This window comes from Apteryx mantelli, chromosome 1, assembly GCF_036417845.1.
Source record: "Apteryx mantelli isolate bAptMan1 chromosome 1, bAptMan1.hap1, whole genome shotgun sequence".
NCBI classification, from domain to species: Eukaryota; Metazoa; Chordata; class Aves; order Apterygiformes; family Apterygidae; genus Apteryx; species Apteryx mantelli.
Genome location: NC_089978.1, coordinates 26941812 through 26954557, shown reverse-complemented (window position 1 = coordinate 26954557; position 12746 = coordinate 26941812). Strand labels below are relative to the sequence as shown.

At 40.7% G+C, this 12746-nt stretch overlaps 1 protein-coding gene across 4 annotated transcripts in view; it reads left to right on the top strand.

The window, feature by feature from the left end:
• Window positions 1-12746, top strand: part of STARD13 (StAR related lipid transfer domain containing 13) — a 156904-nt gene that overhangs the window by 140508 nt on the left and 3650 nt on the right. For 2 of the 4 annotated variants that reach the window (XM_067291156.1, XM_013962105.2), the window contains exons 8-12: window positions 628-826; window positions 3928-4135; window positions 5213-5327; window positions 6137-6358; window positions 8148-8365. In XM_067291156.1, the coding sequence (XP_067147257.1) occupies window positions 628-826; window positions 3928-4135; window positions 5213-5327; window positions 6137-6358; window positions 8148-8365 (962 nt within the window). Of the gene's footprint in view, window positions 1-627; window positions 827-3927; window positions 4136-5212; window positions 5328-6136; window positions 6359-8147; window positions 8366-11394; window positions 11735-12746 lie in introns of those variants that run through there. The other 2 variants (XM_067291162.1, XM_067291167.1) reach the window with 2 other exon arrangements.

Here is a 12746-nt window from a genome sequence, read left to right as displayed (position 1 = left end):
AGATAAAAATGTATCTTGGTGACACTGCACAAATAATCTCTCTGTGGCCTCTGCTTTCTAACCGAGCTTTTTAGTGGAATTTGGGGGAACTGTTGGAAGCAGAGAACAGGAAGGGGAAAAAATAGATTTGGTCTTGATTTTAAAGGTCTACCAGGATGTACTAATCTTTTGCCACAGCATTTATTACATAGCTAAACATAATATTTTCTTGTTAGTCTTCAAAATACATACCCAAATAAACACGAGGAACCAGATTCTCAGCTGGAGTAAATCAACAGACAGACAGTGAAGCCAAGCAAGCCACGCTGATTTTTATCAGCTAAGGATCTTGCTTAAACTCTTCAGGCAACGGCATAACCACATGCACTCTGAACTTTTTGTCTACGATCTGATATAGAACAGCAGAATTATTAACTCTTACAGTCCTACCACAAGAGAATGTAGTTGTTTATGAGACTGTAGGCAAACTAGGACTGTGGCATTTGCAAAACATGTTTCTCTTGCTCTTGCCTAGAGTAAAATAAGCTATTGTAACTTTGGTAATAACCGAAGCCTCCTGTAATAAATATTTTTTATGTTCTTTAAGTAAATTGTCCTTTTACCCAACTCAACCTGGCACCTTTTTAGGTGGGTCTGTTTCGAAAATCTGGAGTGAAATCCCGAATCCAGGCCTTACGTCAGATGAATGAGAGCTCCCCGGAAAATGTCAGTTATGAAGACCAGTCAGCATATGATGTGGCAGACATGGTAAAGCAGTTTTTCAGGGACTTGCCAGAACCTCTCCTCACAAGTAAGCTAGGAGAGACCTTTCTACACATCTACCAGTGTAAGTTGAAATACTTTTATTATTATAAATAGTTATAATTTATTATGTATTATATAATAAAGTATTATAATACTTTTAAACATGTTGTTAACACTGGGTTGTATTCTTTCTTTTCACCACCAAGTTATCTAAAAAGAGTTTCTCTGCCCCCAGAGTCTTTAGCTGAGAGATTTTTAGAACTGCGTGAAGGTTTCAGTGTCAAAATGCCGTGAACTTTAATGGAAAGGCAGTATCTAAATCTTAAGAAGCTTTCAAAATATCAGGCTTTTCTGTTGAAAAAAAGCTGGGAGGATAGGCTGCCCATGGACATAAAAAGTGTAGACACTCTCATTTTTGTCAGATTTCTTTAAATTTCAGGCCCATTTCCTGCAAACATATCAATACAATTGAGTCTTTTGAGCATGGAAAAGTGGTATTGACCATGAGAATGTGCACCTGTACCGTTCCCTTCTTAACTGGGACTTTTGGTTATTTGTCTTTTCATTATAGTTCATAAAATGGACATGTAAGAAACCAGCTGTCTTCATTTACTTCCTAAACGTAGATTTAATGTAAAGATCTAATAGAAAAAGAAAAAAAACAGAGGGTTTCTTCTTTTCTTTTCAGCATATGAAGTCTTCAGCAAAATCTGAGACTCAAATGCATCAGAATGCTAAAAATCCATGTAAATCAGGAAATGACTATGTATTTCTTGTCCAAACTGAGGGAGGAATAAACAATAAACAATGAGGAAAACACTGAAAAGCCAGAGGAATTAGAGTTTTCTTGAGAATGTCCAGAATGAAGACCAGTCAGCCAATGCTTTGGCAGATACAGAAAAGCATACCCAGCTAACCTAAGCCAGCTATTTGGAAGCACTCAAGAGAAGTGTGTCTAGTCTTCTCAGCTGCAGAAGTTTCAGAAGCTATAACAAAGAAAGCCATTTTTAAACACTGTACAAGCCCAGTGTTAAAGAATCTAAGTTACTTCTGTGCCTCCATTTACCATAAAAATCTGTCTGTTGGACCTAGTCCCTGGAGTATTTAACATCATTGTGTCTCTAGGTGATAGAGAAGTGTGATTCTGGTTTCACAGAGAGGGGTGGCATCACAAATAAATTTAGTGGATTTGGTCGTACAGGATGTCTTGGTACACCAGTGAACTGAAACAGTTGGTGCCCAGCCTTGGACCATCTCTTTCCCCTCTTCTTTCACTCTCACAGGTTGCAAGCCACATCTACCTACACATGCATCAGTGAGTATGTTCGGAAATGCAGCAGGAATTCTCAGTACTAATAAAATTGCAGTCCCAGTAGTTTCCATCAATGAAGTGAGCCAGGAGAAGCTTATTGGCTAGAAGGCCATATTGTACATACCTTTGGAAGCAAATCAGGTTTAAACTATTGCTTGATCAAAACTGGGAATGTCCTGTCTCAGCATAGGAGTGACTGCAAGCAAACTGTCTCCTTGCCAGAGAGACAGCAACAAGGCAGATCTCAGTGTTGTCAGGCCTGTTATCGGCAGGAATTCCCATTCCTGAGGCAGGAGCCTGGCATAAGGATTCACAACAGCCAAAAGGCTGAACAGTGAAACATTTCTACCAGCCAACAAAAAAGGCTGTGAAGAGGGGCATGGGCTGACCCTGTAACCTGAGACGGAACGGCAGTAGGAAGTCTGAAGAGCTCACTGTTTGGAGAAAGAAGGTGCTAGGAAAGATTTTTTTTGAACTGCGCAAGTGTTTTAAAGGATATCAGAAAGACTTGAGTATGGGTCTATTTAAACCAGGGTAGCAAAAGGAAAAGATGGGCTTTCTAGACACTGGAGAACAAAATTTTGGATTAAAAACAAGTAGCAGTATTTTCTTCTATGTGACCAACAACATATATATTTTTCTGTTTCAGACAGTACTGACAGAACCCCTTTCACAGAAAGAAAAATGTTGAAAATTGCTGGGATACCAATTGTATTTCATAATGTCTGCAATTAAATAAATCTGTAGCTGAGAGATTTTCCTCACATTCATTCTGTTTAACAGATTACTAATGTGAGATTAGAAAGGATTTTTCCTCTCTTAGCATATTGGCAAGGGATTTTTGATTTTCTGGATGTCACTGAACTTCTAGGATTCATAGGATTTTGTTCATGTATCTGGAATGGCTTAATTTGTCATAACACACAGGAATGGGGATGAGATGATTAGTGAGATCTTCTATATGACATAGCCTTGATGAAACTCTCTCCATTTCCTGAAAACCCTCAGTTGCCTAGTGTTTGCCTATGACTTGAAGGTCTGGCCGGTCTTCCTCTGTATGCATCAGACTTGCCAGCACAAGAACACAGGTGAGGGAGTGCAAGGAGTGTATATGGGGAGAAAAGACACATTGCACATATTTATCAAAGACTTCTTCAACTTCTCAGAAAGACCTGACCTTTCCATTTGTAGATAATTGGAAACATGGCACTGTGCTCTGTTTGTCATTTATGTTTGAAAGCTTTTAAAATAAAGTGCTTGCACAAGCCTAACAGGAAGAGCTTAAAAGCTGGCTGTTCCCTGTGCTGTAAATATGTTTTTGTTGTTCTTTTGTTCGATTATATAGAGTGTGCGTAATAGCCAGAGGAGGGCTCCTAATCCAAACTGAGAAAACTTATGGTAGTTTTAGAAATGAATCCATCTTAGATGCTATTTAAGCACATCCATTACTGATTTCATTAAACGCTTTTATGGGCTAAGACACAAGTGTTAGTATTTTCCCAAAGCTTTCCAAAGACTTTTGAACTGTCTTCCCTAGGGACAAAAGAAACCTGAAAAGTAACATTGAAAGATATAAGTAGTGAGTATTACTCTCACTTCATAAACTTGAAATGAAGTTCAGTCTTTTGCTTAGAGAACAACCTTTTAAATTCATAAGGAACAGAGAAATGTCTTAAACTTGGCTAAGCACGCTATGCGTGATGGAAGAGCAAACACAACAGCACTCCAGCAGTCAGTTGGTCTCAGCCCCTTCATCTGCCTCTTTAAAAAGCCATTCCCAAAGTGTGAATTTCTAGGTAAATTTAGCCCGCACCAGGCTCCTTATCTGGTGTTACAATTGACCCCACTGACGACCACGTGCCTTTCCTCAGATGTTCCCGCGGAGCAGCGGCTGCAGGCGGCGCAGGCAGCCGTCATGCTGATGGCGGACGAGAACCGGGAGGTCTTGCAGACGCTGCTGTGCTTCCTCAGCGACGTCACCTCTGTGGAGGAGAACCAGATGACTCCCATGAACATTGCCGTTTGCCTGGCCCCTTCCCTCTTCCACCTTAATATAGTGAAGAAGGAAAGCTCCCCAAGGTAAGTTTCTTCCTAATGCTATAGATAGTCATATCCTCAGCTTAATACAAAATGATGCTTTCAGTGTTTCCAAAGAGTAAAATTTTCTGCAGTGTCTGTTTTCCGCTGCACATTAGGAAGCGCACGGAGAGGGTAAAGCCAATACCACAGAGCCAAAAACACACTGGTACATGCACAAAAGGCCTTTTTGCAAGCCCAGCAGGGTGTTTCTGTCTGCCTATTGAGAATATGCAAGTGCCTGCTTTTCGTACAAAGTTTCAGTGGGGCACAAGTGAGTTTTGTATAACTAGTGTTGGCTTCTAATGGGAAAAGGCCTGACTTTGCTCTGGTTGAAGTCAAAGATTGGATGTAGTGAAGAGAGAAAACATTTCAAAGGATTTTAACATGTAGATTTTCAGTGAGGGGCACAAGGTGTAAAGTCATATCCTTGCGGAAGCCAGGAGGTGTTTCCAGGGAGGAAGTGCAATGCTTATTGAAGGGGCATTGGACACAAGCAAGATAAGCATGGGACTGCGGGTCAGGAAATCCCAGCCCCCCTTTTGCCACTGAGTGTATTTATGTTTGGTCACTCTGTGGATTCTCCGGCTACATTCTGCCTCCTGGACAGCTGAGTTCATGTCAGGCCACGGTAAGATGAGTATAATGTGGTGAGTATAGACTAAACAGGGCATAGACCCTGCTAAACATTACTGTCCAGCTTAATGTCCCTTCTGACCTCTTTTCCCATCTTATTTGCAATACACTCAGATTCATGGCCAATCTTACAACCAGTGTCAGAGCAAGCACTTTAACCAGTAATGACATAAAACCCTGTGCATCGTAGCTGTTAGAAGTCCCTTCCAAAATGTACCACACCTAATGCGGGACATATGTAATCTTTCCTGTTTTTACCTTTGGCTCAACAATATTCTAGGTAAACATTTTTCTTTTAAAAAAGGCTCAACGTAGTCTGAACAATCTTTTTGATAAATGAAAACTAAGGACAGACTATTCTCTCATGAACAGCCTGCCACTATGTTTGCCTTCATATTAAAAAGATTCAGCTCTTTTTACCTGAAACACTGAATTCAATTACAGAGTGATACAGAAAAAATACGCAACAGGTAAACCAGATCAGAAGGACCTCAGTGAAAACCTGGCAGCTACTCAAGGACTTGCTCACATGATAATGGAATGCAACAAACTTTTTGAGGTGAGTGAGAGACTCAAACAGCATTATTCATGGACACATAATGCTGCATCCTTTGAAGTATTTATGTTTATGCTTACATTTCTGTCTTGTATTAGCTCAGAGATTGTTGGTGCTTCACTTATTTGTAAACTTCTTCCATCTAAAGTTTATTTATCTTATTTCTTTTTGACTGCTCCCTTCTAGTATTCAAAAATGCAACTATTAAAAATGCAAGGTAATTATTCTGTGGCAGCTTTCAACCCAAATTACAGGATTAGGAAATTTTAGTCTAATTAAAATCAAAATCTTCTACTTTAATATTTAATTTTATTATATGCTTTTAGCACTTCAGTTAAAACTAATCCATCTCAAAAAGGAAAGTTGACATATTTTATTTCTTTGTGTCATGGAAGAAAGTTGAAATCACATAGGGGAAGAGTCCTTCCTGGAGCTACTTCCACTGCAGGTGTAGGAGAGAGAGTGCTCATATGTCCCTTTCCCAGGAGCACAAGGCAACATCTTTGAGGGCTAGAGGAGTAACCTATCAGTAGCACAGATATTTTGACATACAGTTGATCAGCATTTTTGGCATACAGTTGATACTGCTCTGCATGAGTAGTGCTATGCTGACCCATTGACTGTTTCAATATAGTATCTTGATTGCTCACCATGTATAATAAACAAAGATAACAGTAGATATTTGCTTTCCAGATGATAGGTTCATTGTGATTTGGTAGCAAATGGCCCAGCAGCCTAGTAAACATTGCCTTTAAGAAAGGTTCTCAGCAGGAGATTTTTCCTCTGTGCTTTACCTCCTTTCTTTGGAGCAGGTCCCACATGAGATGGTCACCCAGTCTCGAAACTCATATGTCGATGCTGAAATGCATTCTCCCACCCTGGAAGAACTAGGGAAACAAGTGGATGAAGAAGGAGGGAACTATCAGATGTACCTTGAAAGTCTCTTGCAGACTCTCCAGAAAGAAGCAAAAGAGAAATTCAGAGGATGGGTCACATGTTCCAGTTTAGAGAACACAGAACTTGCCTACAAAAAGGTAATTTCAGGAGACACGGAAGAAGCAGTAAACAAACCAAATCAAAATATAGCCTACCTATGGGGCACATCATTGACTTCTTATGTGGCTAAATGTGAAATGCATACCCTTCCATCTGCTGAAGCAGATAGCTTTTATTTAAGATCACTAAAAGTAGTTAATAAAAATGTAACATGATAGTGATTCAATTATGACGTTCCAGGGAAAGACATGCAGAAGCAAACTAAGGTCTCCAAAAATAGATCAAGTAAGTGATAGAGGAAACAATGCAACCAAAGAGAGAGATGAGAGTTAACAACAGATGACATTGCCTGAGTAAGTTCTCCAGCTGGGGGACAGGCAAAGTTTCTGACTGTATCCTGTTGTTTGCTAACAGTTCACAGAACACTGTCAAACTGTAGGTATGAAAAAACTTTTTCAGGCTTTACTTGGCCAGGCCAGCCATATGTCCACTTTTATCCTTGATCTTCTTTTTCTTGCTCCAGGTGAATTTTTGATAACTGCAACCTTTATCAACATTTTTGAAATTGTCCCAGGCTTGTTCAGTTCTTCAGGGAAAGCCAGACCACTGTACCCAGGCAGAGGATGTTGTGGGGTCCCTGTGGACAGTGGGAGTTCAGGGCTGCTGGAAATACAAAGGCAGAACAGAGACCTGCAAACCAGCAGTAGCTGCTGAGAGGACTGGGAGTAGGATGTGGGAGAGGGTTGGGAGGGAATAGGGTCATGTGTAGGTCTGGGGTCAAGGGCAGGTGAGGCTATAGAGTGGATTAGGAGCAGCTGAGGCTCTCGGGCAGGAGGACTGGAGAAATGAGAGCTCTGGGGAATAAAATAAAATAAAATAAAATAAAATAAAATAATTTAGGATGAGAGAGGTGGGAGCTGAGTTTCTGGGGAGATGATCCTGGGTCTGTGGGAGGTGTTGGAGGTTCCTGGGACACTAGAGTGGTATGTGAGGACCCCAGGACTGGGAGGGGCTAGAAAAGCAAGACTTAAAAAATCCAGTGCTCACAAAGTAGCTTGTTTGCTGCCTCAGTTATGGCAACTCTAAAGCCAGGCAGAATTGCTGTATCTCTGGAATTTAGGATATTCATCTTGCACACACCCCAGCACTTGCAGCTCCCTTTATTACACACTGTGGAGGTGTAACAAGTAACAGGATCCATGAGCTAATGGGATTTAGCAAGCAATTTGTGTCTTTCTTCTTTGAAAACTATTTTCCCAGTACTACTCTTGCAGCTATTTTGATGAGGAAACATCTATGTATCTGGCATAAAAGTGAATCATCATGTCTTCTGCTCCTCCATGTTCTGTTCTTCAACTGATTAACTGGCACAGCCAATCCTCAGTCCCAGATAACACATCAGATTGCCTGAGACAGTAGCTTTGTTTTGGCACTGGGTTGCAGTCTCTCCACTCATCTGTTGTTACTTCACATATTCCTCACTACACTTAGGATCTTTGGGCTTGAGACAGTGTCTGTCATACCAGAAATACTACAGCAGCTCCACTGACACTATGGGAACTAGTCCAAATTTACACTGGTGTGAGAGCAGAAGTAATGTATCACTTCAATTTTCCATCAAGGACTAGTATGTGTATGTCTTTAGATACAAAACAGCAGCAAATGTAGCAATAATACTAATGAATAGCAGGGAAATATGCACGCTCTGCGACTTCACTTCTTACACTAAAGTCAGTTGTCCATTCCTAGATTTTGTCCTCAATTATCCTTCACGGAGCATATGCTTATGAATCATGAGGTTTTATTCTTTTTGTTGCTCTGCTTTAGGTTGGGGATGGGAACCCCCTAAGGTTGTGGAAAGCCTCCGTGGAAGTTGAAGCTCCCCCATCAGTTGTCCTGAACCGAGTGCTGAGAGAACGCCACATTTGGGATGAGGACTTCTTGCAGTGGAAGATTGTTGAGAGCCTGGACAAGCAGACAGAAGTTTACCAGTATGTTTTGAACAGCATGGCACCTCATCCCATCCGAGATTTTGTTGTTCTAAGGTAAGCTAAAGGCACTTCTCCAGTATCTTCACTTCCTGCAATGCATATAAGATCTGTTCTTATCTCATTTCAGCCTTAGCATCCATATAATTGTACTTAGAGAACTCTACTTCTGGGCAGCAGTGTTTATTTCTCAAACTGAATTAAAATTGTACACCTAGAGCATGCTGACCTTTTCTCTGATGTAATTTGAGCAGCACATACTCCTGAGGCCATAAATATCATTTATTCTTTAGAACAGATGTCTGATAATAGCTGATGTTCTCTTAGCTTTGTTTGTTGTCAAAACAGTGCAAACAGAACCCAATTGTTTTTTACCCTGCTTTTGCCGTTCTCTGGGGAATGTTTGATGTTTAAGAGCCAAATGTTTAGTAGAGAAGACAGTGATGTTTTTAAGCCAAGGTTGTTATGTGGTCACTATATAAGTCTTTATATTAGATTTGCAGTTGGAGTATTTCTAGACCAAGGAATGCTAAATGTTTTTGCTAATGCAAAAATCCTACTGTGGAAATGAAGAGAAAGAGGTATTAGATATCTATTCTGACTGTATTGCAGGTGATGAGATCTCTCAAATAAATGTGCAGCTGTAGGTTGACATTCCAGATTGAACCCCAGCTTTGCCACTGCCTACGAACCCATACAGAACAGACAAATAAAACTCCTTTTTATGCACATCCTGCCTTTGAAACCCTGGCCTTTTGCTTGCTAGGAGCGATAGTGGAGTTGCTGAAATATCTCACTCACAGTGGAGTCAATCCTGTAGTTATTTATTTCAGGATGGTTTTGTGCATTTCCATTCTTATCTCTGCTTCCTTTGATTGAAAAGATGCACCAGACAAATAATAAGCAGTTTTGACAAAGGAAATAGTCCAGTGAGTCAGAACTGTATTAGAGGGAACAAAGATTGAAGGTAAAAGATGAGTCCAGTAAAATAAAATAGTACATCCCTCTTATGAACTTCAGTTTTCTATTACAGAATAATAACATGTAGACATTGATGGAATAATTCTTATTGGAACTCTTGGGGAAGATTTTTTAAATATTTCTGCAAGTTCCTTATAATCTGAAAACACTAGTCCTCACATTACATCCTTTGCCAGCCCACAGTATACTGGGCTAAATTAATTTATTTTATAATCAATTTCTCATATAATATTATTGATTTACACTAGTGATAAATTTGGCCCTCTGCATAGCACCAAGAAGATTGTCTGGGAGCCGTGGGAGGGTTCTGATGACCATAATTCTGCCTTCTTATTTGGCACTTAATTCACTATTAGGTTTCATGGTATTTTATGTTCTTTAAAGACCCACTGTGCAATCACATCAGTTAAAGAAAAATCTTGCCATCAGGTTCTCATTCTTTTCACTAACCCAGGCAGAATGACCCCCAAGGACTGGAATATATGTCATAAAACAGAATCCTGGTGGGTTTTTAAGGGCTGAAAACAGCCATCAGGCAAATCTGTCAGTTTCTGTTGTTTATCTCTCCTAATTTATATCATTAAGTCTAGAGCAAGATCAGCCAGTGATATCGCAGTCAATTTGATATGTTATGATTGGTGGGAACTGAACAGTGAAATTATTATTCACCTCTGGGGATATGAATAAATATCTTTTAACAGACAACAATTTTCTCCTCCCAATCTAACTGTTGGCTGTGAAAGAATACGCTCCTGGTTGTTCTTTCTTCTAAACGGACCATCAGAGCAAGGAGATTGAAATCCCTTGAGGAGACTGGAAGGGCGAGAGGACAGGGGAGGGCCCCGTCTCATCTGCCTAGGACCTGGAGCAGTTCGCAGCTGCCCTGCACGTGCATCACTTTTCATGAAAGATTCCTTTAGTGTTTAAGGTTAAGTACTATAGCATCACTGTGAGTTGGGGTGTCATGCCCGTTTTTACTACTGCGTGATATTTAGAGAAGTAAAGTGACTGGCCTAAATCCATATAACCAGGAATAGGAATTCTACGTCTGCTGCAGTCTCTGGTATGGATAGTTTTCTACTTCACAAATGACCCAAGTAATTGCCACCTAGGTACCAAAATGACAGTCACAGCAAAGCAGAGAAGATGGTTACTGGGCAGTTAATGGTTCAGAGGTTCGTAGTATATTTGAGGCATGATTTCCTACCAACCTTTAAACTCGCTGTCCATGTGTTTCATCTCCGGACATAGCTCATCATTTTTATTAATGCACGTACACATGTAAAACATTCTGAAATTAGTGTCTTTCTGTATGTTCTTGAATAGCAGCTGTACACAAGTAATAGCTGCAACCCAGAGTTTCATATCCAAAATACAGAATTTTAAAATATCTGCTGAAATTCAAATTTCAACAGTCCTTGAAAGCAGCTTACCTACCAAAGCATGATGCTTTCCGAAGTAGCAGAGTCCCAATGTCAGGCAGTCCGCAGAAAGATGATACACGTTGTCTCACAGTGAGAATTTATCATAGACTATCCTGTGAGATTTAAGCCCAACATTATGCCCAGTAGTTTGCCAAACAGGAAACATGCAACATGCTACAAATTCAAGGCAGACAGGAAAGATATGAGGCACTGGAATATGTAGAAAATGCTAATAGAACAAAAAAAAATGTTGATTGTAGGTCTCTTGAACCTGATAAAAAACTTCTGCAGAATGTCAGAGAGGCTAGAAACTTGCGATAGGAAAAAATGAAATGACCGACAGTGCTCAAAATAAAAATATATCTTAACAGGCCAGTCCAAAACCTGACTGCTTGTGAAAAGAAACACCTTGGTAATAAGAAAACAACTACCTGTCACTGGCTAACTGACAAATAAGATGACAGGCTTGTGAAATTTCAGATGCAGTACTCATTCCCAAGTAAAACTAACTTAATAGTTGTGTAATGCTGGTGAGAGAAAATGTGGTTCTGTGCTCCAGAAAATTCCACTCTTCCTCCTCTCAGGGAAAAAAAAGATAAAACATACATCCTGTAGGAGAAGAGACAGAAAAGCCCATGATTATGTTAGAATGAACTGCAAAAGCCTGTGAGTTCTTGATAGGTGGAGTTTGAAAGGAGGAGACCCTTTCTGAACAGTGACCTCTTCTAGCATTTCAGTGAGCAGTGAAACAAATGGACAACCGATGGATTTGTGGATGCCTGGGTGACCAGTCCTTGTAGGACAGCTGGCAAGGAAGTTGGTTCAGATATTTGCTTTTTATCAAACCAAAGCCCACCTTAAGAAAGCAGACCTCAACTACACTATCAGCCATCTGAAGAGACTGTCAGCAGCTGTGTGTCAGTGGATATTAGCAGCAGAATGTCCTATTAAAATGTGCTGCAATTATACTTATCATCACCAAGAGTATTGTATGTTAATACTGTTGATTAAATAAATGCTTGTCATGAAAGGACACTTTTTTTTATTTAATTCAAATGCCCTTGAAACATGTTTGGGGAGTTTCAGGAGTCAGTGTTGGTAGTAATGAGGCTTTTTGCTGTGCTAAATTTCATTTGCTGTTCTGTTACATTCTGCACAGGTGTAATGCAACATTTCAGCCTTTGCTGGATGGCTAGCACTCCCTTTATATCCTTTCCAAACTTTCTGGAAATGGGCCATTTCCTGCCCAAAAGGCTTACAATGTTGTTGGAGTGTTGCTGTATTCCAGCCACTACTGCACTGCGTGTCCTACGATATCCCAGGCCTCTACTGACCAAACTTGTTTGGAAGCAGAGTTAATTAGCATTTAGCGGGTCAGATGCATGGGCAGAGTGATTGCTTGCCTGTCTGCAAAAGGCTGTATCATGTCCTGTAATGCAGGGGGGTTACAAAGTGGTTGAGGGGGGGAAGCAAAACTTCTCTGCCTGCAGCCGGCAGTACAGCTGACGAGTGGCCCTTCCACGTGATGGTCGGATCCCCAGCTGAGGTGGGGGGGCACCAAAATCAGGTGGGTTTTGGGGTGGAATCTTCAACTCTCATTCAGGAAAATAATGTACATAGCAAGATCTTTCCCTGAGTCACTTCTGAAGGTCTGAGCTGCCAGGGCTGCTCTGGGCCTGGATTTGTCCCCAGCTGTACGAGTGTATCCCTGCCTCTGAGCACTTCTTAAAATGCTATGGTACCCACTGTTAAGGTTAATACATTTACAGAAGAGAGTCTAGCTCTGAAAACCCAGCTTGATAGGTTTCTGTGGCCTGTTTTGAGCAATAGTCCCAACCACTTTGAGACACAAGACTCCTCCAAGGACTCCTAGGACAGTCCAGGGACATCATAGGCAACAATTCCATAGAAAAAATCAGTTAATTTCCCTCTGAAAACTGCTAGCTTTCCTACCCTCTCTATTTCTCATGGAGGGCTGTTCCAGGGTTTCATGGCTATATACTTCTGGCAGTTGCAGCCTACGGTCTTGTCCA